General features: G+C 60.7%; 1 protein-coding gene across 3 annotated transcripts in view; it reads right to left on the minus strand.

Annotated features, from left to right (window-relative positions):
* Nucleotides 1-693: 693 nt before the first annotated feature.
* The window catches only part of DPP6 (dipeptidyl peptidase like 6), an 837334-nt gene continuing 814024 nt past the window's right edge, over nt 694-24003 (minus strand). For all 3 annotated transcript variants that reach the window (XM_072964103.1, XM_072964105.1, XM_072964104.1), the window contains exons 18-26: nt 21664-21762; nt 17796-17865; nt 15781-15975; nt 8581-8635; nt 5654-5765; nt 3853-3911; nt 2546-2618; nt 2384-2457; nt 694-1626 (exon numbers count right to left, since the gene is read on the minus strand). In XM_072964103.1, the coding sequence (XP_072820204.1) occupies nt 1480-1626; nt 2384-2457; nt 2546-2618; nt 3853-3911; nt 5654-5765; nt 8581-8635; nt 15781-15975; nt 17796-17865; nt 21664-21762 (884 nt within the window). In that variant the 3' untranslated portion in view covers nt 694-1479. The remainder of the gene's footprint in view (nt 1627-2383; nt 2458-2545; nt 2619-3852; nt 3912-5653; nt 5766-8580; nt 8636-15780; nt 15976-17795; nt 17866-21663; nt 21763-24003) is intronic.

Consider the following 24003-nt stretch of genomic DNA (forward strand, 5'->3'; position numbering starts at 1 on the left):
CCTCGTCCCAAACGGTGATGCTTCACCTTGAAAACACCCGTGACGGAGCTCTTCTAATGCAGCTAAGCGCAGCTGACGTTCAAAGCGTGTGTAGGTGAAACCAAGACCCCCCCCCCAAAAGCGACGTGGACGTGTCTCCTCTGCCGACAAGGTGTTGTGGACCCTCAGCAGGACCAGAAGCTGGAGAAATCAGAACCGACGTTCAGGTTGTCGAGGGTTCCCGAGGCCACGGTCTGTTCACACTAGCACTTCTCGAGAGCCAGGTCGGCCCGAGCGCAGGCACGCGAGCCAAACACGCTGAGAACCGGGGCAGTGGGCAGGGGGCGCGGCGCCACGTCTGACCAGCATCCTGCCTTTATACACACCACCAGGAAATGTGCACGGGGTGCTGGCCGTACGTACGCGTGGTCAGAGGCTATCTTACAAGGCTAGCACAGAGCATCGATGTGGCTGCTGGCATGTGGCATGAGGGACAGGGCCACCCCCCAGGGTGGGGGTGACACCAACACCAGCCCCCGCCTTCCTCGAGGGCCTCTGTCACCCCAGCACATGAGATGGACCTGGAGGTGGGGTCAACACTTTGTCTCTCTAACCAAATGCGTATGAAGACTCGACAACTTACCGAGGAGGAAAAGGATGGGGTTAAAAACATACGTAAGTGGACAGTGCGACTCTAAGCCACATCCTAATGCGCCTGGTGGGAGAGAGGTTTTATTTATGAATTTTTAGTGAATGGTATTGGATGCTTGTTCCCGTCAGCGTTTGAAACGCTTCCACAGAGTCTAAAGATGACCTCGAGGAGAGAGAGGTTAGTTACTTCTGATCCGTCTCCTTCTCCAAACAAGTGCAAAGCCTACACATTGACTGAACAAAACAAAGCCAAACAATACAAAACAAAAGCGCACAGCAAAGCCACCCCGCGACCAGGGACAGCGCCAGGTAAAAACCATAGAAAAATACGAATTAATCCGGAAGCTGACCATTAGCACAGCTACGGGAACACTCTGCACGGCCCGCGAGGGCACTGAGCAAGCCAAGCTATGAGCAGGCGCTGTCCGCGCAGCTGCGCTCTGGGTGCTCCCGGCGCGGGGGCGTCAGACAGCACGTGATGCTCGGGGGGCCGTGGTGCCCGGCGGAGGCTGGGTCTCACAGCTCTGCTTGCGAGTGGGGAGTCCAGGGCCAGCTTCCTCACTGCCGTTCGTCCTTTGCCTTGTTCCTTGGGGAGGGGTTGCGGGATGCACTGGTCACTCTGGGGGGGGAGCAGTGGTGGTTCCGGGCTCCGGGGACGCCCTCGTGAGCGATGACGCATCTCCACCCGGGAAGGAGCTTGTTTCTGAAGTAAAACTGCCTTCAGGACCCGAGACACACATGCTATGAAGGTAACGCTCCCTGCCCCCCACAGGACTCTGCGGGGAGGGGCGGGGTTCCCGGGGGTCCGCGGTTCTAGGAAGAGCCACGCTGAGCCTCGGGCTCCTGTGGTCAGTCCTCCTCCTCCTCCTCCTTCGCTGTGACCGTCAGGACCTTGTCCTGAATCCTGAAGCACTCCACGAAGAAGTTGATGATGGAGCGGTAGAGGTGCTGCTTCAGGGAGGCGCTGTTAAAGTAATGGCTTTCGTCCGGGTATATCTGCAAGGAAGGCAGGAGAAGTCACCACCAGGGGCCACCGTGGTGCGTGCGAGACATGGGGCCCCACAGCCCACACCGGCCCCACAGGCAAGGCCAGGTGGGGGGACAGAGGCAGGATGTGGCCGGCGCCAGGGCTGCCGCTCTCTGAGGAGTGGGTGCCCGCCTGAGGAAGTTTCTCGTTTATCTCTGGACCTGAAAAGACCACTGGGGTCATACCCGTTTCACCCAACAACCAGAGGGCAGGAAGGAGATGGAAGAAGTTTCCAGAAGCAGCATCATGCATTGCTGGGAAGCACGCAGGCTGGAGCTGGTGGGTCAGCACCAGCGCCACTGAGGTCAAGGCCATGAGTCTGGTCCTCGGGAAGGGCGGTGCTCTCTGACTGCTGCCGCCCCAACACGGTCCGAGCACCCAGCCTAGGGGAGGCTGGTGGGAGAAGGCTCAGGACCCGCCACCCACGTGGGACAAGAGCCCCACCCGCATCACACTGTGGGGGTGTGGGGGCTGGACGGGGGGCGGGGATGTGGTGGAGTCCTACAGGGGCTTCAACGCAGCCTGAGTGCAGAACTGAGCTAACCTAATTAGCAGAAAAAGCAAGCCCTGCCCATTTGTCTGATCTGTGGTGCCGCGCCCATCTCGGACAATCAGGACACCCGAGAGCGAGTGGAAATGGGATGCACTGGGTGCCCATCGGCTCCTCCTTCGTGGAAAGGACCGCATCTCCAAGTGTGGACCCGAGCAGGTGCGCGCAGACTGTACCTGTAAGCTGTAATTAGCCTTTCCCTTAATTAGCTGGGTGATGAGTTCTGCTGTGTGCTGGAAATGGATTTTTTCTGTTGAAAAGAAAAAAAGAGGAAAATGTTTGTCAAAACCCGTGACAGCACGGAGGCGGAAGTGTGGGGCCCCACGCATGCTGCTCACCGTCGGCGGTCGCGTGAATGATCAGGAGCTGCTGCTCCTCCAGCGCCGACACCCGGGGTGCCACCTTGGCCATCTGCGCGTGGGGCAAGAGCACAGAGTGAGCGCCGCCCGGTGGGCGGCAGGGCTGGACTGGACACCCGACTGAGAGGCCCGGCCCCAATGGAAACAAAGTTCCTGGAGACCCTGGGCACTCCCCACCCGCCGCACCACGCCCAGCAGGTCTCACAAGGGCGGCCTTCCCTGACCTCAACGCCTTTCAGGAAGAGGAAGGGGGAGGAGGAGAAGGGAGCAGGGAGAAGTTTTCTCGCACTGCAGGTAGCCTGGGCCGTCATGTCACCTGATGCCACTGGCGGAACACTCTGGCCCACAGTCCGGTGGGCCACGCACCCACTTCCGCTCTGAAGCCGCAGCCCTGCCTGCAGTAGAGGAGGCCCCGCCGGGCTGGTGGCGCACTGAGCCAACTGAGCGCCTGTGACAGGACGTGCTGTCCAGGGGCTTTCTGTTCCCAATCAAGGGCTTATACTCCCAAAGCAGAAGTGGCCGGGGACACAGGGGCCAGCAGACACCTACACCCATCGTCTAGGCACCCGGGGACACAGGGGCCAGCGGACACCTACACCCAACGTCCAGGGACCCGGGGACACAGGGGCCAGCGGACACCTACACCCAACGTCCAGGGACCCGGGGACACAGGGGCCAGCGGACACCTACACCCAACGTCCAGGGACCCGGGGACACAGGGGCCAGCGGACACCTACACCCAACGTCCAGGGACCCGGGGACACAGGGGCCAGCGGACACCTACACCCAACGTCCAGGGACCCGGGGACACAGGGGCCAGCGGACACCTACACCCAACGTCCAGGGACCCGGGGACACAGGGGCCAGCGGACACCTACACCCAACGTCCAGGGACCCGGGGACACAGGGGCCAGCGGACACCTACAACCAACGTCCAGGGACCCGGGGACACAGGGGCCAGCGGACACCTACACCCAACGTCTAGGGACCCGGGGACACAGGGGCCAGCGGACACCTACACCCAACGTCTAGGGACCCGGGACAGCCTCCTCCACTCAGCCTTCCCAGCGTTCCTCCTTGCCCTCCATGTCCAGGATGGGCGGTTCACCAGGTGGTGGAGGGAGGGCCCAGAGGGTTTCTCACGGTGGGCAAGGAGAGGACACAGGCCCAGAGGAGCTAAGGGGAGGGCTGGGGCTGGAGGGGAGGGAGGGAGTGATTCAGAGAAGAGGCTGGCCGATTTCATCAGAGTCCCAGTTGTGCCAAGCCGGGACTGCGCCCAAACATACCTCATATGCTCTGTTGTCAAGTCCGTGGAGGCCCAGGTACCTCTCGGAAAAGGCAGACGCTGGACAGAAGCAGAGGGGACAGCATTACCCCTCGGCCCTGGGGCCTGTCGGACTCTGGGGGACGCCCTGGGGGACGGGCAGGGGGCCTGGGGTGGACCTGCTGCCACCTGCGTGGCGATTTGCTTTTGAAAACCAGCTCAACCTCTCGGGTCTTCACAAGGGTAGTCAGGCAGCAGCGGGTGACGTGTAAACATGTTAGTGTTGGTGGCTGGGGTACAGCAGTACCGCGAGAATGCCACTGAGCAGAAACAAACTGATCTGGACCCTAAGTAAACGGGATAACTGCCCTCCGCACACACACACACCACTGCAACATACAGGAGAGGGAACAAACAGGGCAAATTCCCAACAGCATTTACTTATTTCTCACAAGTCTCAGCTGGCCTCTGCTCTACCCGCTCCCTGGCTCAGGTCGGGGTCCTGGGTGAGGACCTGGGGACCCCGGCAGGAAGTCAGGGAGGCAAGAGCGCCAAACTGCTTCCACGGGTGCAGGGACACCCTTAGTTAGGTTAAAGGGACGGAGTGGAGGCCCTCCTCGCCCTGGGCACGGGGACAGGTCAAGGCACAGGTGGTGGCCTTCATGGGCGTGCAAGTCAGGCAGACGTGAAGCAGCGTGACTAAAACCACTGGGGCTGTCTCAGTGGCTGCGAGGAGCGTGGGCTGCGCTACACGTATCCCCAGGAAAAACCATGACGTGTTGAATCAGGAGAGTTCTTGCACGGTTTTAGGTTGAAATTGGCGGCATAGCTTTTTGCACAGATCAGGGCATCAGCTGCGAGCCTTTCAGCTGCAGGACCCCGCAGGGGGCCTGACTCCACTGTCGTCCCCGGACCGCTCTGTGGGGCCCGTGGGTGCTGAGATGGGGCACACAGGGAGGGGCAGCCATGGGGGAGGTGCTTGTTCCTTGGACCCAAGGGGCCCCAGCAGCTCCACAGACCAGCAACCAGGAGCCCTCAGGATTTCCCATCAGTGATGCTCAGGGCGGCGGTCGGGGCTACCAGCCGAGCCTCCCTGCATCCTGACCCGAATGCCAGCTCACAGAGCCCACAGGGAAGACCTCTCTGCATGTTTCCAAACAGGGTCATGTCACAAAGCCATTCACAGGCAGAGAAGAGAGGCTGGCTGACCAGAGGGAGGAGATACAAGGGAGCTTTGGACCCCAAAACAGGGGCCACAGAGCCATGATTGTGCAGGCAGAGGTCCGGTTCCCACCCCTGGGAGTCTGATTCTGGGAAGGGCTGTGGGCACTGCCAGGGAGGAGGGTGGGCAGGGAGCAGAGTGGAGCCACCCAGGACCAGCAGCAGCCACTCTCCCAGCCCCCCACAAACACCCCCACGCCGGGACAGAGCCCCAGTGCCGGGCCCTGCCCGACTCCGGGGTCAAAGAGGAAGGGTGGCGGGGATCACGGGTGACGGCTGGGCGCCTCCTCCCCTTGCCACACAGCTCCTGCCACCGCAGGCGCAGACGCTGGTCTGGTCGTGTTTCAGCGCCCGGTCTTGTGTGTTGGGAATGCGGTTCAGGGGCATCTCAGGGGGTTAACCGCCTTCTTTCAGAGCAAGTGGCCGGGAACCCCCTCTGCCCTCCCCTCCTCTCCTCAGGCTCTGCTGCGGTGCTTCGCCCCCACGGGTTAGCCGGGTAGCCGACCGTGGGTGCCTGAGCAGGAGGCCGGCGGGAGTGGGGGCTGCAGGGAGGGCGGGGACGGGGCGTGTGGGGCCCATGCTGTGTCTACCAAGCCCCTTACCGTAGAGTCTGAAGTCTGTTATTGGAGAGAGCGCCGCGCCACAGGCGAAAACCTGACCCTGACTCTCACCCTTCGCGGGGAGGAGGTGCGTGCTCAGGTACCCGCCGTAATCCTGGGAAAGAGCGAAGACAGAGGGGCGGGCGAGTGGGAGGAAAAGTCAGTGATTCCCTCGTGAAAACAGCCTCAGACCGAACGAGGCCAGCGACGCCAGCAACCATTTCCCTGTGGTTCTTTCGTTAGAAACGTTTTAACGTTAAAATTTTTTTAAGGGAGGTAAAAAAGACGAAAAGCAAATGCTGTTCCAATGAAATATGTGATGTGCGCATCCCCCTCCTTGGGGCCTGGTGTTCCAACGACTCGAGGGTGAGATGTGGCAGAGGGGTGGGGGCGACCGTGGACCTGAAACGCTGCGTGAGTGCAGGGCGACGGTCAACCCTTCCAACCCAGCGCCTTCACGCAGCGTTTCTCGCTGCCTTCCCCGTCTACGGCAGAGTCAGTCCATTTTGTGTGATTCTGAGGGTGGGCCAACGAGGAGTCACTGCCAGAGGTCTGCTGTGGGGCTCAGCTCTGGGGCCTGCACGGGACAGGCGTCCACACGGGGGGATGCAAGCGGGTACGGCCGCGACGGAGGACGGTTTAGTGGTTCCTTACTAAACTGAACGCCCTCACCATACGAAGCAGGGACCGTGTTCCTTGCTGTTCCCCTAAGAAGCCGGAAGCTTATAGCCACACAGAAACCCCCACGGGGATGATTACAGCAGCTTTATGCATACCTGCCGGAACTTGGAAGTAACCAAGGTGCCTTTCAGTGGGTACATCTGGACCCTGGGTTGTCCGGTACTAAAAAGCAATAAGCTGTCGAGCCATGAAAGGACACAAAAGGACAACCTTAAATGTGTGTTGCTAAGTCAGAGAAGCAGTCTGAAAAGGCTGCACACTGAGTGATTCCAGCTCTGTGATGTTCTGGGAAACGTAGAACTACTGGCAGTTAAAAGACGAGCAGCTGCTGGGGGAGGGGGAGGGGTGATCTGGGGGGCACAGGCGGTTCTGAGGGCAGTGGGACCCTTCTGTACGATCCTGTGATGAATACACGTCATCACACATCTGTCCAAACCCACAGCGTGTACGACACCAAGAGTGGAGGCTGCTGGGACCCGGGGGTCCTGGGTGATTCGGATGTCAGTGCAGGTCCATCACGGGAACAAAGGTGGGGCGGAAGTTGAAGGTCCGGGAGGCTGTGCGTGTTGTGGGGGAGGGGAAATTCTCTCAAATCCACTAGGAACCTAAAACTGCTCTCAACAAATAAGGTCGTTCTAAAAAAAAAAGTGTTGAACACATTTTCCTAGAGAACCTCATGGCCTTCTCGGGTCTCGGTGAGAGGCGTCCGGCCTCGCCCTCGCCCCTCCAGGACAGCTCCCTGCACCCTGCTGCTCCAGGAGGCCCTGTGCTTCGTGCTGGGGGCGGACACGGACTCCTCCAGGTGGATGTGAGGAGAGCCTGCGAACCCACACGCTGAAAGAACCGATGGCTGCTTCCCTCCCAGGAGAAATGCAGTCACGGAGTCCGCAAACCTCTATCTAAGGTGCCAAAGAGGCAGGGGGACCCTGCGGGTCGGTGCCCAGCATCCAGCACTGCACACACGGCGCAGCCTGTCTCGGTGCCTGAGGGCTGCGTTCTAAGGGCAGGTGGGCCCTGGTCCACGCAGCACACGGTGCCCACGCAGCGGAACCAGCCACTTGTCGAGAAAGCCTCTTCCCTGCTGGGGACTCTTACTCCTGTGTCCCGAGTGACTTCTGAGAGGCCCTAGGCAGTGGGGCGGGGTTCAGGCGCCCGCCCTGGAAAGGGGCCTGAGAAGGGAGACCACGCTCCTGGGAGGGGACGGCGAGTTCGGGGAAGAGCAAAGCCTGGACGAAGGCTGACCTGGGCCTGGGCGCCCCGCCTGGAGCCGGCGGCTGCTCTGCTGGGCAGTACCTTTGCCGTGGGGACAAGTGATGTGTTGACACCCAAAGTTACTCCGTAAATGATCCCACTGGCTCCAACTCTGCACAGGCAGGCAGTGGGTCATCGCCAGCACAGAATGAGCCCCAGGACTCTGCATCCAGGCTCCGGTCTGCCCTCTGGGCCCCCCCTTTCCTGCCTCCCCTTGGGGTGTGGGACCCCTGCAGGGTGGTGCTGCGTCCCAGATGCACCCAGCCCCCCCGGTCGCTGGGCTCGGAGGTGATGCCGCAGAGGTGTTGCTCTGGTTACCTGTTGCAACCTCCACCTGCATCCAGGCCCCCGAGGCCCCTCTGAGGGCCTGTGCTGGGAGGTGCTCCCCGGAGGGAAGACGGGTCCGTGTCTGCCATCTGTGCTCCTGCCTTCTCGAGATCGACAGGCCACAGGTCCGGGCGGTCTGACGACGGGAGGCCGCGTGCCAGGGCAGCAGGGCGTGGCCCTCCACAGACCTGACTCCCAGCCACGGTGCCACCACTCCCCCTACGGCCTTCAGACGGGCCCCCACCATGGGAGCTTCTCTGGTTCCGTGTGAACCTCCCGGACTCCCCTCCACACGAGTGAACCCGGTGAGCTAACCTGACTCCTACCGTAAAGACACACAGAATCTCTCGCCTCCCCTTCATTCTTGGGGTACCAGCCCGGGAACCACGGCAGGCCTGTGTCCGGAAAGCAGTTAGGAGCCTAACAGAGCATCCTCATTAGAACCTGACCTCTTTTCTGTCTTTCCTTCCAGATAACATGAAAAGCAGCAGTGACATGTGAGCTAGTCCGAGGCTCCCTTTGCTGGAATCACGGAACACCCAAACTCCCTTAAAAAATAATTGCTCGCACGCAGCTGTCAGAGACACTCCCAGTAAATCAGGTCAGGCCCTGGCGATGGCGCAGGTCAGTGCCCGAGCAGGGGCGCTCAGACGCAGGTCAGCACGGCCTACCTTCCCGAACACGGCCACCCGCGTCTTGTCGACATACGGCTCCTTCAGCATCAGCCTGCAGGGGCAACAGGGAGAGGGGTTAGGGCACGCCGCGCTCACGTCCTGCAGCCCCGTGGCCTAGGGCCGTGCGTCCCAGCGGTGCCGAGGATGAAAACCCCGACTTAAGCCGAAGGAACTATTGGAATTCTAATACGAGTGTTCACTGCTTTTACTTACTTGGTGCATCGTATGCCCTCGTTAAAAACCCAGAGCGCGCTTGCAGTAACTGGGACACCCAGGCCTGCAGAGCTCGCGGGCCGAGAACCCCTGGTACAGAGAGCAGGGGCCGCTCTGGAGACTCCCAGGCCTGCAGGGTCCACCCCCGATTGGTCCATGTGATGCCCAGTGCCCCAGGCTCTGGGAGGGTCCTCTGGGGTCAGCTGGGAGAACAGGCGCTCCGGGCGCTACAGGGCTCTGAGTCAGGGCACGGGGCTCCCCTCCACCTGCAGTGTCCTCTGTCCCCAGCTCCTGGGAGGGTGTCCCTGCCTTGGACCTATTTGGTGGCAGAACCATTCCTGCCAGGGCTCCGCCCTGGATGTCACCAGCTGAGGCCTGGCATGGTCCAGACTCTGCCTTATCCCTGCTGGCATCTCACCAGCTTTCCCCCGTGGTCCCTGGTTTCCCCACAAAGTGACTGGAATCTTTCTGCTTTTCGAACTCTCATTCAGCCGCAGAAGTCCTGCCACCTGCTGGCGGATGACAGGCTGCTGTCTGCACCCACCTGCCAGCTGTCCCCGCCGCCGAGCCCTCCTTGTGACTCCCGCCCTAGGTGCTGCCTGCTGATTTCTTTCTGGTGTCTGCTGGCTGGCGCCAGCTGTCACTTCTAACTGCCCTTCTCTGTCCAGGGGACCGCAGACCTCCGCGTCCTGGGGCCCGAGACTGCCCTGTCCTACTCCAGCCAACTCCTCCAGGACCCCTACGTCCCGGGACCTGGCCAGCCCCTCCTGGTTAGAACAGAACTTTAATTGCCGATGTCCGAAGTGGACGGACGCCTGTTCCTGGAAGCGGGAGGGCCCCGCGTGGAGCAGCAGTTTCCCTGACTTCTCATGAGGATAAAAATTCAGGTGACTTTTGTGCCTCCATTACAGTCGGTCCTCTGTATCCCCAGGTTCTACATCCACAGATTCAACCAACCACGGACTGAAAATACTCGGGGAAAAACCAAAAAGTTCCAAAAGGCGACATCTGAATTGCTGCACACGGCACCCACGCCACACTCGCGGCTGCCGACGTGGCACTTAGGAGGTGGCAGGGGTGGAGGGACGCGGGTCTGCAAGCTCCCGGGAGGACGGCGGCGGCTGTGTGCGAACACTGCCTGCTCCGCAGAAGGGGCTCGAGCACCTAGCATTTGGGAATCCGAGTGGGTCCCGGAACCCGTCCCCGTGGGTACCGAGCGACAACTGCGCCTTACTGTTCATTTCAATATAACCAGCTTCCCAGGTCATTTGTCGAAAACTGGCGACTCACGTGTGTTAACTCTGCGGACTGACCTAAGTCTGAGTCCGTCTGAGAATCCGAGTGGGAACGAGACAACCCGCCTGCTGCCTTCCCTCCGGGCCCTCGGTCACCGTCCTCGTCAGCCCGTGGAGTGCGCGTCCCTGTCAGGCTCCAGGCGCGTCTCAGGGACCAGTGCTCACAGACGAACGGGCCCTGTCTCCGCCAGCTCCCGTTCTCACCGCGGCGGGCAGCATGTCCTGTGTCCACCCCCGTGCAGCTTCTAAGGGGCCGTGGGGCCTTCAGACTCGTCACTTGAACTTTCCAGGTCTCGGTTCTGTGGACAATTGGAACGCACTCCGACGCCAGGGCTCAGCAGGGGGTCAGGTGTGGGATCACAACCGGCAAACTGACTGGGAACCTGCATCCTCCCGGCGCCTCCCTCGGCCTTGCCAGACGCAGGCACCTGGGAGAGCGCTGCCGGCGCTGCGTCTCCCCCGGAAGTGCTGGGTCCTGCCCTGCTCCACAGCAAAGCCCACGTGCCAGCAGGCAGCCCTCTGCACACAGACCCGGCCCCGCACTCGGCCTCCCTTACAGGTGAAGAGGCGGCCGAGCTTCATCCGAACCGTAAGGGACCTTCCAGATGAGAGTCCAGACCAAAACTCAAACAACAACAACAAAACGGAAAAACCCAGGAATCCAGAGGGGACAGAGATAATGCAGCGACCAGAAACAGGTGCAAAGCCGTCACTAATGCATCTGGAAGGACAGACACTGAGCCAGGAAGCCAAGGACAGTACGCTCTCAGCGCAGAAAGAAGGCTAGGGTCTCGCGTTGTCACACCTGAGAATAAACGTTCACCAGAGAGGCTGAAAACAGGAGAGGAAAGTTTTGTCCAGGACAAACCCGGAAGCACCAGAACCAGTATCATGAAAGTTCCAGCAAGAAAGAACAGAGAAAAGAGAAATCCTCAACGTGTTAGTCAAAGTGTTCCAAGGCCAGAGAACAACGGTCCCCCGGAGGGAAAGGGCCCGGCCCAAGGGCTGAAACTGCAGACGCCGGGACTGAAGAGCGCCCTCTTCCAACGGGGGAGGGAGGCAGGCCACGCACCGGGGCCGGTCAGCAGACAGAGTGACGCGGTTTTGCTGACCAGCAGCAACGGCCGGGGGGCGACAGCAGGCCCTTCTGGTGGGAATGATTTTCTGTGCAGGTTTCACACCCAGATAAAAAGCAACCTCAACTGCGGGGCTGGAATGGAGACATTTTGAGAAGTTTTCTAGACATCTGAAGGGAAAAGTAAATGAAAAGGGCGACATTCACCTGCTGTTCTCTGGCACGGGGCCCAGCCTAGAAAGTTGTGAGAGGGCCTCGAGGTGACGCTCCAGACACGGGGTCCGGGTGGAGCAGAAGGAAGCGGCCACGGCTCGGAGAGGAGCACCGAGGTGGGCAGAGCGCCGGTGCGTCTGAGCGTCTGGGAAGGGCGCTGACGGGCCCAAGAGGCAAGATGACAACGGGCCCACGGAGAGTGACCCAGGGGAGAGGCCAACAGCACTTGCAGGAGCAGCTCAGTGACAGCTCAGAGAGGAGCGGGGCTGAGCGGCCCCTGGCTCCGCGGGGAGCACTGGGCGAGGGCGCTGCCCCTGACTGTCCACCTGGCCAGGCGGCTGCCCACAAGGAGTCCCATGGTGAGGGATCCTGCGTGGTCCTGACTACGGGGAATTGGGGCGGCGGACGCGTGATGAAGGAGACGGCGGGGTTGAGAGAGGCTGCGTCTGGGAAGCAGGACGGGGGTGGGCGGTGCAGGGCGAGGGGCTTTGTGTCGCTGACGTGCGCAGCTACCACGGGTTGAATTCTGAAAAATACAATGAAGCTCTAACCCCCAAACCGCAGAGTGTGCCCGTACTCGTCAGGAGGGCCCACTGCAGACGTAATTCAGAAGTTGGGTGAGGTCACAGCAGAGGAGCGTGGGCCCCTAATCCAGCGGGACTGGTGTCCTACACGCGGAGGAGACCGGAGACAAGGGAGTAGACGGCCATGTGAAGACGCGGGATGGAGGGACGCGCCCGCAAGCCGGGGGGTGCAGCCCCCGGGAGCGGGCGGAGGCCAGGACGGGGCCTCCCTCCAGGTTTCAGAGAGAGTGCAGCTCTGCCCGCACCTTGACTTTGGTGTTCTGGCCCAAGGAAACTAACACAACCTTGAACACGTCTGTTCTTTAAAAACACGGGGCAGGTATCACAGGAGAGCCCAGAGGACTTCCAGTCGCGTCTGCCGGATTTAGGAGTCCGAGGTGCACGCACACACACACCCCACCTCCGCCCCCAACAAGGCCGGGCCTCAGAACAGTTGGCCTGCGCACACACGTGGCACCACTGAGCACGTTTCTCCACAGGGGCCAAATCTCTGACGTGCAGACGTGCATCTGGGGGCGCCTGGTGGAGTGGTCCATGGTGGCTGGCCCACCTGACCCCAACAGCTGGGATCCGTGCAGCAGTCTGCGGAGAACACGGCGGGGGGGGGGGTGAGCCACGGGCACTCAGAGGGCAGGGCCGGGTCTCGGGCTCCGTCCCCGCTGGGGACACTTCACGGGTTTTATTCTCAGTAGGCAGCTTCCAGCGCTTGGGGACCGTTCATCTAATCCCCTGGTGACTTACTTCCTGATCCACAGCCCGTTCGTTGCAGCAATGGCCCTCGTTGTAAAGAGCTCTGGAGTCCTCTCGGGAAAGCTGTTTCCCCAACGTCAGGTATTTTTATCATCCTGTTGCTGTGTTCCCACTCATCAGCCGGCGGTTCCCATGTGACAACTGCTTCCTAGTGAACAGTGCAGCCGCCAGATGAAGGAGAGTGGATTCCTGCCTGATGGCCCGAGGCACAGCAGATGGTGGGGCTGAGTCAACCGGGGTGTCCTCCTGGATGGAGCCTGTGCTGAGCGCAGCTCCGTGCCGGGGCGTGCGGAGGCCCAGAGCGAGGACTGGGGAGGCCCCGGCCGAGCGCCGAGTCCCTGGGCAGGTGGGCTGACACCTGGACGCGGCTGTGCTGATCACGTGGTGTGACATGTGTGCTCAGGGGAGGGAGCTGGGACACAGCCCCGAGGGGATCAGTGGCAGGACCTTGAGCTGGAGAGGATGGTAGAAGCCTTGTGGGTGGGGGTCTGGGAGAAGACCCTGGAGGAGAAGGGGGTGTCGTGGGCCCACGTGGAGCCTTCGGACAGGGGGCAGGGGTGAGCCCTCCTTCCTTCCTTCAGGAGAGCCCGGCCTGCTGTTGGCTGATGGGCACCGGTGGTCATGCCTTCCCACCTTCCAGGGTGGCTCAAGCTGACCCGGCAGTGACTGGCATGGGGTCCTCCACTGGCCCCTGGGCTCTGGGCTTTCTGTCGTCCTGACAGAGACGCTCAGAGCCCAGCTGCTGTCAGAGGCCCTCCTGCCAAGGTCGGATGGCCCTGCAGCCTGATGGTTCTGCCCCTGCTGTGCTCCGGCCCCCGCACTCGGCACAAACACGCCTTCTGCACATGTACCTGCGTCTTGGCACCGACTCCTGGAGACCCACACTGACGCAGGTGTTCCAGACCACACGGCTGCTCTCAGTACCATCAGAGCTGGGAGGCTCACAGCCGAGGACTTCATGTGGCAAGGAGTGGCTGGGGGAGACACGTGGTCGGTAAGTTTGTCCTGCTCCGGGCGGTGGGCGGGCACGGCGTCGTGAGGGTCACAGAACACACCTCCGGCTCGACTGGTCCAACCTCGCATTCACTCACTCACAAACCTTGTTGGCTTTGCCGCAGAAACTCCTCCTCCGGGGCGTGGTGCTGCCTCTCACGCTCAGACTCCCACAGCCGGGGCTGCCGCCGCCCAGGGGACCCTGCCCTGCCGCGCCTCTGTAGACACGCACGTCATCCATCTCTCCCTAAAGCATCCGGTGTGAATGTCTCCTGCCAGGACCCGGGCCCACAAAACTTGCCATACTGCCACCAGGAGTACGGTTCTGAAAATAAAGGTGACCTTGCCACCTCCTTGCTAAAAGTCCTGTGCTGGGACTCTGCCGCTTACAGGGCAAGCACAGCTGCTTCGGACGGTGTGGGAATGCATCCTGATCTGGCCCTACCCTGCCCCTCCATGGCCCATGCCCGCTGCCTTGTCGGTGTGCTTTGCACAGGCTGTGTCTTTACATTACCTCCGCCTTTGCTCACAATATTTTTTCCATGCGCCTCTCATTTTCTGCTGGCAAATCCCTGTTAATCCTCTGTGGCGAGGTCTTGGCCAAAAGCCACCTCCTCCCAGAAGCCCTCCAGGCAGGGCTGTTTGCAGCTGCAGCCTGTGCTCCAAGTGCTAGTGTAGCATTTCCTGTGTCCAGTCCATCCGTTCACATGACTGTCTCTTCTTTCGCACGGCGCTGGGCCTGGGAGGGGCTGTGCTCGGGTCAGCTGTGATGGAAGTGGGCTCCGGGCAAGGAGCAGGAGGGGGAGTCGGGAGAACCACACACGGGGCAGTCCCCCATCTTCCCAGTCTGCTGGCTTTCTGAATAAAGTCCTTATTCCTTGCCCAACACCCCATCTCTTGATTTACTGGCCTGTCGTGCAGCTAGCAGTACCAGCTTGCACGCGGTAACACCAGATCCTGAATCAAGGAGAGTTTCCTACGGCCCGAGACATCTGGGTCCCGGCCCCCTGAGGAGGTCTGGGCCTTCGCTGCCGGCTTGCGCTCTTGCTCCTGGAAGCCTCAGTGGCTTGAAAGGTGACATTATTTACTGTTTTTCTGGAACAGGTTCTGCCCTGTTTCTGAACAGATGGCTGGCCAATCCCTTATTTTTAGAAACACAGCGAGTGTGAGACAGCCTGGCGCCCTCTCGGCCCCCAGCTCAGAGGGGGGCAGCCAGCCGCCTGCAGGTTGCCTGGAGGACGCCGTGTCCTCCGCCAGGGCCTGGGGTCCAGCGTCGCGCACCCTATCCACGGTGAAGATGGCAGTCGTGTCTTCTGCCCACCTGCCCCTCCAAGAACGAGTCTGTGCGCTCCTGGGAGAAGGCGTGTGTGGCCCTACAAACCCTGTGCTGTACACTGTGAAAACTGCATATTGACCAAGGTGTCCGCGGGCCACCTGGCCTAAGACAGGTTCTCTGTCTTTCTTTCCAGGGCAACAATGAAATTCAATATTAATTGTGAGCATCCGCCCCTTGCACTAAGACTTTCTGTTCTCGGGGATTCTCTCCTGGTCCTGCTGCCTCAGGGATGAGGCTGTGAAGACACCGGGGGTCAAAACACGCCCATCCCCCACCTGCCGCCTGGGAGGGCGGAGGGTCCCCTTCTCAGGGACGGCGACCCCTGCAGGGCTCCAGCCCCACTCCCATCCTTGTTCTTCCTTCCGTCCCCCCTCCCTCCTCCCTCTCACCCGGTGGGCAACGGGCAAAGATGTGCGGACGCCGGCCAAGGTCTGTCCAAGCAACTGAGGAGCCGCAAAGGCCCACCTCGCGGTCTCTGCACCTACTTCAGGCAGTAAATGGACAAGCCTCCCGGCTCTGTGCACGCTGGCGTGAAAGCTCTGCAGGAGCGGCGCCAGCGAGAGCTCACTCCGGAGCGGCCCAGAGAACGCTGTAAGTCCGAGCAAGTCACAGGCAAAATGTGCACACGGACAAGAAACACGCCCCCGAGAGGCCCAGGGCGCCCCCTGCTTAGGAAGCACGCCCGCCCCGCCTCTCTCGCTTCTCTGCCCCCTGCCCCCTCCCCGGGCGGGGCCTCACCGCACAGCCTCCAGCTGGTCCTTCTCCTCCAGGGCGCCCAGCCTCCGCCGCACTTCATGCAGGAGCTTGGTCCCTTGGAAGCCGCTGCCCCGGCCGTCACACTTGACCACCACGGCCCCGTGATTGCTCACCATCACCGTCTCCCAGGTCACCTCAAACCGCTCAGACACACTCTGGCTCCCCGGGGTGCCGTCCCTGCAACAGACAGGCCAGGCCTGGGCACGCTGTGCAGGGCAGCGGCTGGCCCAGCAGACACCGGGTCCTGAGGAGTCCCCCCCCCCCCGGAGGGACTTGCCCCCGCCTCCTGGAGGGTGCCGGGACCCCGGGCTGCCACGCCCACCTCCACGGCCCATCTCATCACCAGCATCACCCACACACCAGGGGGTGATGGGGAAAGTGAGTGTTCTGAGGGCCACGCCGGGCACAAGGGCACTGGGACAGTCACTGAAGGGCATCTTCTCGGTGGGAGACACTCCAACAAGTGCTCCCACATCTCCTCTCGGTGTCCCTAACCACATGGCCCGGCTCCTCCCACCCTTCCTGGGTTCTCCTAGGCTTGGCTGCTCCTTGGTCTCCATCACGTGAGTGACCAGGTGTCCTGCTCCTTTTAGCAGTGCCCTTGGTCTGAAGGAATTCTCTCTGGTCAGCTCAGAAGCAGAGCGCATAGCGGATCTGGCTGGCTTTCTGTCGCATCTCCTCGAAGAGGAGGCAGCCTGCACCACCCTACCCCCGCCGCAGGCAGAGTATCAGCCAAGCTCCCAGCTGAGTGGCTTCTGTTGGTCCCCTGTCTTCCCTGCTCGCCCTCTGGGCACATACATGACTCTGTCAGCTACAGTCACACATGGAAGTCGGCCAGCGCTGCGGACAGGGCCCTTGTAAACAGAGCCGTCCCATCCCCACCAAAGGAGCACGTTCAGAAGCCTCCCCCTGGCCCAGTAGTGCCAGTGAATGCTTAGCGACCCCCAGGCAGTGAGGACAGAGGGTTGGGCACAGGATGGGGGTGGGAGACCGGGGTCTCAGCGCTCTGTTCCTGAGGGACACCGGGCATCGGGCGGGTCACACAGGACATTTACTCGGGTGAGTGATGTCGCTGCGTCCCTGAAGCAACCCCAGTATGGCCTCTGCTCTCTCCTGCCCCCCTTGCAGGTAGATACGGGGATACGCCCCCAGAGGCCAAGCGCCGGCTCCACCTCCCCAGCCCTGAAAGGACAGACGGACGGAAGGCCCATGAGCTCAAACATCCGTGTCTGCAGGGCCTCACCGCTGAGCCCGCTTCCCCGTGCCCGCCGTGCCCGCCGTGCCCGCTGACCTCCCATAGCGCTCAGGGTGGGGGTCGGGCATGAACTGCCCGGGAGAGCACACGCTCACACACACTCTCTCACAGCCACTCAGTCACACTCATGCACGCTCACACACACTCAGTCACTCACAACCACATACACACATGCTTGCACACTCACACACACACTCACACACTCACTCACAATCATATACACACATGCCCACACACTCGCACACTCACACACACACTCACACAAGCCCTCATCAGGACACCGACAGAGGTGCTTAGTAAGCTCTTAAAAGTGGGTCTCGAAATCCAAATCCGAGGCCATTAATCAGCAGGAGGCCGATCTGAGATCATTGTGTCGGTGACAGATGGATGTCCAGGCCAGACGCCCGCCACGCCCAACTCCGTTTCCTGGGGGCCCCGGGCACGCCGCAAGCCTCTGCGGGCATCTGCCCTGCTCGGTGAGGTCTGACGCCTGTCCCCAGGCCCGCTGGCCGGCCACCGCAGCACGACCCGCAGAATCTGACTGCAGACCTGCTTTCACTGCTGCAAATCCCCTGAAGGCGACTGGGGTGAGGGGGACACAGCCCTGCCTTCCTTTAACGTCTGGGGTCACGGGCAGTCATGGAAAGGACAAGCTAGATTGTTTTAAGTTTTGAGTTTGCAACAAGATCACACTCCCGCTCGTCACCTTCCGAGTCTGATCCTTTCCCACTGAGATACTCACACCACCAGGAGCAAGGGGTAGTGCGCGGTGTCGGAGAAGACCGCTGGCTTGAGGATCTGAACCGGCAAGTCTAGGCGGAGAGAGAACACAGGCGGCACGTTAAGAGGGTAGGTCGGCCAGGAAGGAGCGGGCAGGAGGCCGCTGGCCGTGGGGGGCCCTTCCCGGGGAGGGCCCGGGGCCTGGGAGACAGGCGCTCTGGAGGGGGTGCGGCTGGGCCTCCCCTCCAGACAGAGTGACTCAGGCTCACTCTGCACTCGGGCAAAGCACCTCATCTCTTCAGGCTTCGTTTCTCCATCTGCAGCTTAAAAGCAACCTTGCAAACAGGCGTGCGTTGACAAACAAAAGCGTGGGTCGCCCTGGGCACCTGCTAAGGACAGCACTCCAGGCAAGGAGAAAAGCAGCCCCCAGGGCAGCGTGCGGCTCTCTCTGCGAGGGGGCGGGGTGTGGGGGGCACTGCTGCCACACTGAGTGAGTGGGGAGGGCTGCTGGGGGCTGTGGGGACGGGGAGAGGAAGAGACTGCGGGCAGGGGGCAGGGTGAGGAGGGGACAGTGGCCCAGAGGGACAGGCTGAGAGCTGTGGGGACCCTCCGTGCAGAGCCGGGGCGGGAGGGCCTCACTGCGTGTGGGCTGAAGCGGGGCAGGCACCCCAGGGCCTTCAGCTCTGGCCGTTGGCAACCTGCGCCTCCTCGGGTAGGGAGGAGGGCGCTTCCCTCACCGCCTTCCTCTGTGCCTCCCCAAACAAGCCTTCCGGCCCGAGTTAGAAATTGTTTATTGACATTAACCACAGCCCAGATTAGCAATTAAATTGGAATTAGTGGCTTTTTTCCGTGCAATTACTACAGATACACCCCAGGCTGGGGGATGGCTTAGCAGACGGCGCTGACCAGAGTCTCATTACTGATTCTGGATGAATGTTAATGGCTTGCAAATTAGATCAATGGCCCAGGGACAGCAGACTTTATCACTGAAATATCCATAAAACATGGTCTGGGCCGCTTTCTGCCACTGATAAGCACACGGGCAGACCTTGGCCGCCAGCAGGCTGAATACAGAGAGGTTCCTGGAGATGGACTGCTGCCCCACGGAAAGCCGGGGCCTCTGGTAGCATTAAATGAAAAACAAAGCCCCCTAACAAAACAAAAACAGGTCGGTGGTGCAACATCCGTCAGCTTCTCGGGGACACAGCGGTGCGATGTGCAGACCCAGCCCCGTCTACCTGCCAAGTAAACCTCACGATGGGAAGGAAACTCTGGTGGCCAGGAGGGGTGGGGGGGAGTGGGTCACTTGTTTCTAAAGGTCTTTCCTGCGTTTTTTGGGGGAGGGGGGAGACATGCACCCCGTAGTGCTTCAGGATTTGGGAACCTGCACGGAGTGAGCCAGGGTGCTGAGTGGATTGGAGGAGGGGCCCTGGGCTGGGGGGTGGGAAGGGCTCTTGTAAAGGAACCATAGGTGGCCTCAAAGGCTGTGGAAGAAAACGAGGAGGGAGGGTGCAGAGAGACGGGCTGGCGGGGGTGGGGCAGGGCGGGGAGAGGGCGTCTGACCAGGGAGGTCGCTGGCTTCCCAGAGCGTGACCTGTGCAGCATCGGGGCCTGTGCAAGGGCCCCGGCTGGGCGTGAAGCTCTGCCGCGTGCTAAGCCCCCCTTTTTCATTCCGCTGGGACCCTGCATGTCACAGAGCCTCGTGAGGTCTGCAGACAGAGACAAAGGCGGGGGGGGGGGCACGGGGGAGTTGCTTGCTTGCCTGTTCACCCCTCCCCGCTCCTTCCCTCCCTCCACCCACTGTTCATCCAAAGTCTTCTTGTTCTCCTGCCTCTCGGCTCTTCCTTGTAAATGGAAGGCACAAAGACGAGCATCCAGTTGACCTGAGGCTCTCGTGCATCTGGCTCTGTCTGAGTCACAGGGCTCCAGGTTCCGTGCGGCAGTTTGTCCCATTCACGGACGCCATACATGCAGGCAGCCCAGCTTGGACCTATTTCCTTGGAACGTGGAGTCTCAGCAATCGGGCTCTCCGTAGCAGGATCCCCCCAGGGCCGTCAGAGCAGCTCTCCTTGCAGGAAACGGCCCCACAGGGAAGCGGGTGGCACTTGAGGTGAACAAGCTGTTGTTCAGCTGCATCCATCAGAGGCCAGCATCATCCACAGCAGAGGCGTCCCCTCCCCGCCTGCGGGAGCGGGTTTCAGGCCCGGCTGACTCAGGGTTGCTGGTTTCTGCCCCAGTGAAACCCGGCGCGGGCTCCGACGGTGCCGCTCGCCACGTCTTCCTGGAGGCGTCGCCCTCTCGTTCTCATTCCGTCGAGCTGGGGCTCCTGAGGGCCCCATGAGCCCTCATTTTCTACCTGAACCCACATCCCTCCTGCCCCTCACCTTCTGTTCCATGGTTCCCCCTGGGCCCTGAGGACGGGTGTCTGCAGACGTCCCAGTTTCTGTCTTGCTCTTCTTAATCTATAGCTTCTCTTTTGATCGTGATTGACGTGCTGCAAGTCGGTCGAGTGGGGTTCTGCTCCCTGGACACTTGACGCTGCCTGTGGTTCCAGTGTGTCCTGTGGGATCTGAGTGCATCCCACGGAAGTCGAGAGAAACCCAAACCCCGGAGAGACGGTGGGGTTGAGGCCCCTCTGGGCGTGACCACATTTCTCGTCACGGCCTCCACTCCTGCTTTCCTTCATCCAAGTGACCACACGTGGACCATTTTAAGAGAAAGCCCCTGCATCTGTGGGGCCGGGGGAGGGGGATTTCCAGCACATCCTGTTTCCTGACATTTCTGGCTGTCGGAGGGGAGCACATAACCCTGCCTGCGTCCCCAGCGATGTTAAGAGGCGGCCCAACACAGCGACTCCACACGGCCCAGCTCAGGGCCCGGTGACGGTCCTGGACTGTGGGGCCCCAGTTCCGGCTGAATGGGGACAATCCGAGGCTGGAGCAGTGTCAGCCCCCCGACACCCCACAACGAACGACGCACGCCCCTCCCGCACCAGCTCTGCTCTCCCTCCTCCGGACCGACTCCCCAGAGGCTCCTATGCCAACTGAAAGCGACTCCGGGAAGCCCACCAGGTCCCTCCTCCCGGGGAACCTCCCCGGGACCCCAGGCCCCGCTCCCGCTCTCGCTCTCGCTCTCCACTGCGCTCCTGCGCCATACACCTCCTGTGTGGACGGGGTCTGATTTTGTTCCACGGGGCGAGCCTAGGCTCCTGACCCAGGATTCACAGTCTGTTGGGTGGCTGTCTTCTCCAACGAGGGGTGTGGATAATGCTCCAGGGCCCACGGTCCCGCATGGTGAGCCGGTGTCCGGCTGAAGGGACGGGTAGACATAGAGCTCCCAGGGATGGTCTGGGGCGGCAAACACAGGCTCAGGCCACTAAGCCCTCGTCAGTCTCAGAGCTCTCCCGTCCATCCCTGGGGACCTGCTGACTCAGCTCAGAGGCGGAAGCCTGTTTACCAGCCGCAGGGACGAAGGGTAGATGGTTCCTGAGCGGATGACTCAAAGATGACTTTGCGGTTTGAAATCTAAGTTATTTGAAACCAGTCAACAAACAGAAGGGCAGTATGGAGGGAGACCCAGCACAGAGGAAGGTGGGAGATGGGTGTGGGGCGTTCTGCATTTGGGGTTTGCACGAGCGATGTCTGGTGGGCGGTGAGGCTCCAGGGTGGGCTGGTGGGGCAGAGGAGGAGGACTCCAGGGCTCTGCCTCCCTCTGGAGACGGGAGCCCGATTCCAGCCGGCGCTCTGGGGTCCCCAGAGCCGAGCTGTCGGCCCCGAGCCCCCCGCTTGCTGCCCTGCCGGGGACGCAGCCTGCGCCAGGGCCGGGGTCCCCTGGAGCACAGCCGCCAGGGCCGGGCCATTCTCCGTTCAGAGGAGGAGCGTGGCACTTACTGTAATCATCAATCTCGATTTTCTTGTATTCTACTCTAGGCATCTGGCGGTCGTTCACGGCTTTCTGCACGTGTTCATTTGTTTCTAGGTCAAAAATTTCTGAAAGAAAAAAATGACACATTTAGCATCAGCAACATTACTGAAGCCCCGAGTGCTCAAGTGCCGCCTGTCACTCACGCCCACCTCAGCCCTGCAGGGGACACCTGCTTCTTCCCCTGCAGGAATCAAGGAAGGCAGAGCCGAGATGGCGTGCTGGGTCACGGGACAAGGGGAGAGACTAGTGCAGATCAGGGGGGTGGCCGGCGCCCCTGCCCCCAGCGATGTTCGCCACCCATGGCCTTTCCCACGGACACGGGTCGGTTTGGGCATGTCTGATCTCCAGACTGCTGGTTTGGGGAAGCCAGCTTCACGTATCTGTCAGACCAAGGGGCTTTCCAAACAGAGCGGCCACAACACCACCATGGAAAGGACAGCAGAAGCTGGAGTGGGACCTGGTGGACACCTTCTGGAAAAGTGGACGGATTCAGATCTCTGTCCTAATCGTAAGGTGGTCTGGCTTTGGAGACCTGGGTTTGGACGGTCGCTGGAACTGACAGTGGGCCCCGGGAGCCGCGTCTGCAGAGCAGGGGCCCTGGCCCTTATTGCTCCGAGTCAGACAGGCGGCTCCATTCTGATCTGCACCTTAGACATACCAGCTCTTCGCTCCTGAGGCTGTAACAACGCACAAAGGCCCCCACGTCCCTCTGCCCACATCAGCCCACACCACTGCTCTCCTGCGGAGACGGCTCCCCGCCTTGCTCCACCGTCCAACACGGAACAAGACCCTTTCGGCTTCTCCTTTCTCACCACCACCCTGCCTGTGGGGACAACTTGTGGTTCGTTTGAAAGGAAATTCTGTCTTCAAGGGGCTCTACCTTTGGCTGGACAAGTCACTCTGAAACATTCCCGAACATTTTAAAGAATAAACGAATCTCACAACCGTCCCCCATGAGAAGTGCCTTTAGGAACGGGCGCTGTGAGGTGTGTGCGCCTCGAGGCCCTGCCGGTGAGTCACTGCTCAGGGTTTTATGTCAGGCCACCTGCTCTACCAACATGGCTTAAGGACCCAGGGATGGCTTCTGAGCAGGACCAGAGGCAGGTGAAAGTCCCCAGGGCTTGGGACAAGCAAATAAACAAAACAGAAAATGTTTTACAATGTTGGACACGGCTTTGGATGTATCGCTTTGATGAACACGTGAGGGGAGAAACGGTGAAACTAGCCAAGTGGGCAGAGTTTTAAAAATCTGAAGTCGGACCCCCCCCCACATCACACAAGAAGTGGTGTCCTTTGTACCACGCTGGAAAGGACAGCTGCGCCTGCAAGGGATGTGCATGAGGTCCAAGCAGACTGGACCTCAACTCCGAGACCAGGAGACGCAGCTCAGAGACGGCACCCTCCGCCTGGCGGTCACATGTGTGTCAGGAGGGGACGCCCGACCCCAGGGTGGTGCGCACGCCCCTCTGCTGCCGGCACTCCTAACAAGCAGAGACAGCACGCGCTTCCCTGAGTCCAAACGCCCTCCGCCTCTAACACAGCATTCCAGGCACACGCAGTAGTGAAGAGAAGTTGGCTTATGAAATGGTGGCTGTTTATTCTCCATGTTCCATTCATATTTATGGGGTGGGAAGACTAGAAGGGAGCTGCACAAGATGATGAAAAGAATAGCATTTTTCAAGCTCTTCGCTGCCTCAGGGCCTTTGCACTTGCTGTCCTACGAATGTTGCTGGCTCCCTCTCCTCCATCAAGTCAAAGTCACCTCCTCAAAAGGAAGACCTGACCACCCATCTCAAGTACCCCTCCCCAGGGACACTTAACACCAACTCCAAGTGGTTTGGTCACTTTCCCAGCTGCCTCCCCTCCAGCGCCCATCCAAGGCACAAGCATTCAGTCCCATCCCGGGGACAAAACAGCTAGTTTCCAGGAACATGCATAGGTCTGTTTGTGGAAATCCGATTCATATCTTGGAAATGACTCATCTTCACAGTGGTTGAGGTTGGGGTTTGACCCAATCTTTCCTGTTTCCACACGCCCCCTCCTTCACAGCCCCAAGAAGGTCTCTGATGGAGAAGAACCTAGAAAAGACTGAGAGGCCCTCCTGGGTGTTTCAGGAAGCCTGAGGCTCTCAGAGGGTCCTGGCATTCGGACCTCTTGGTGGGTAAGAGTTGAAGCAACTGAGGGCTGATTATGAACCAGTGCTTCCCGCAGAAGGCAAACCAAAATGAAACCAAAACACATATTCACTAAGTTGACTGAAAAGTTTCCAGTGCTGGAAGGACTGATGAGACACCAAGTTACGATTC

The sequence above is a fragment of the Vicugna pacos genome, chromosome 7, assembly GCF_048564905.1.
Source record: "Vicugna pacos chromosome 7, VicPac4, whole genome shotgun sequence".
In the NCBI taxonomy this organism is placed as follows: domain Eukaryota; kingdom Metazoa; phylum Chordata; class Mammalia; order Artiodactyla; family Camelidae; genus Vicugna; species Vicugna pacos.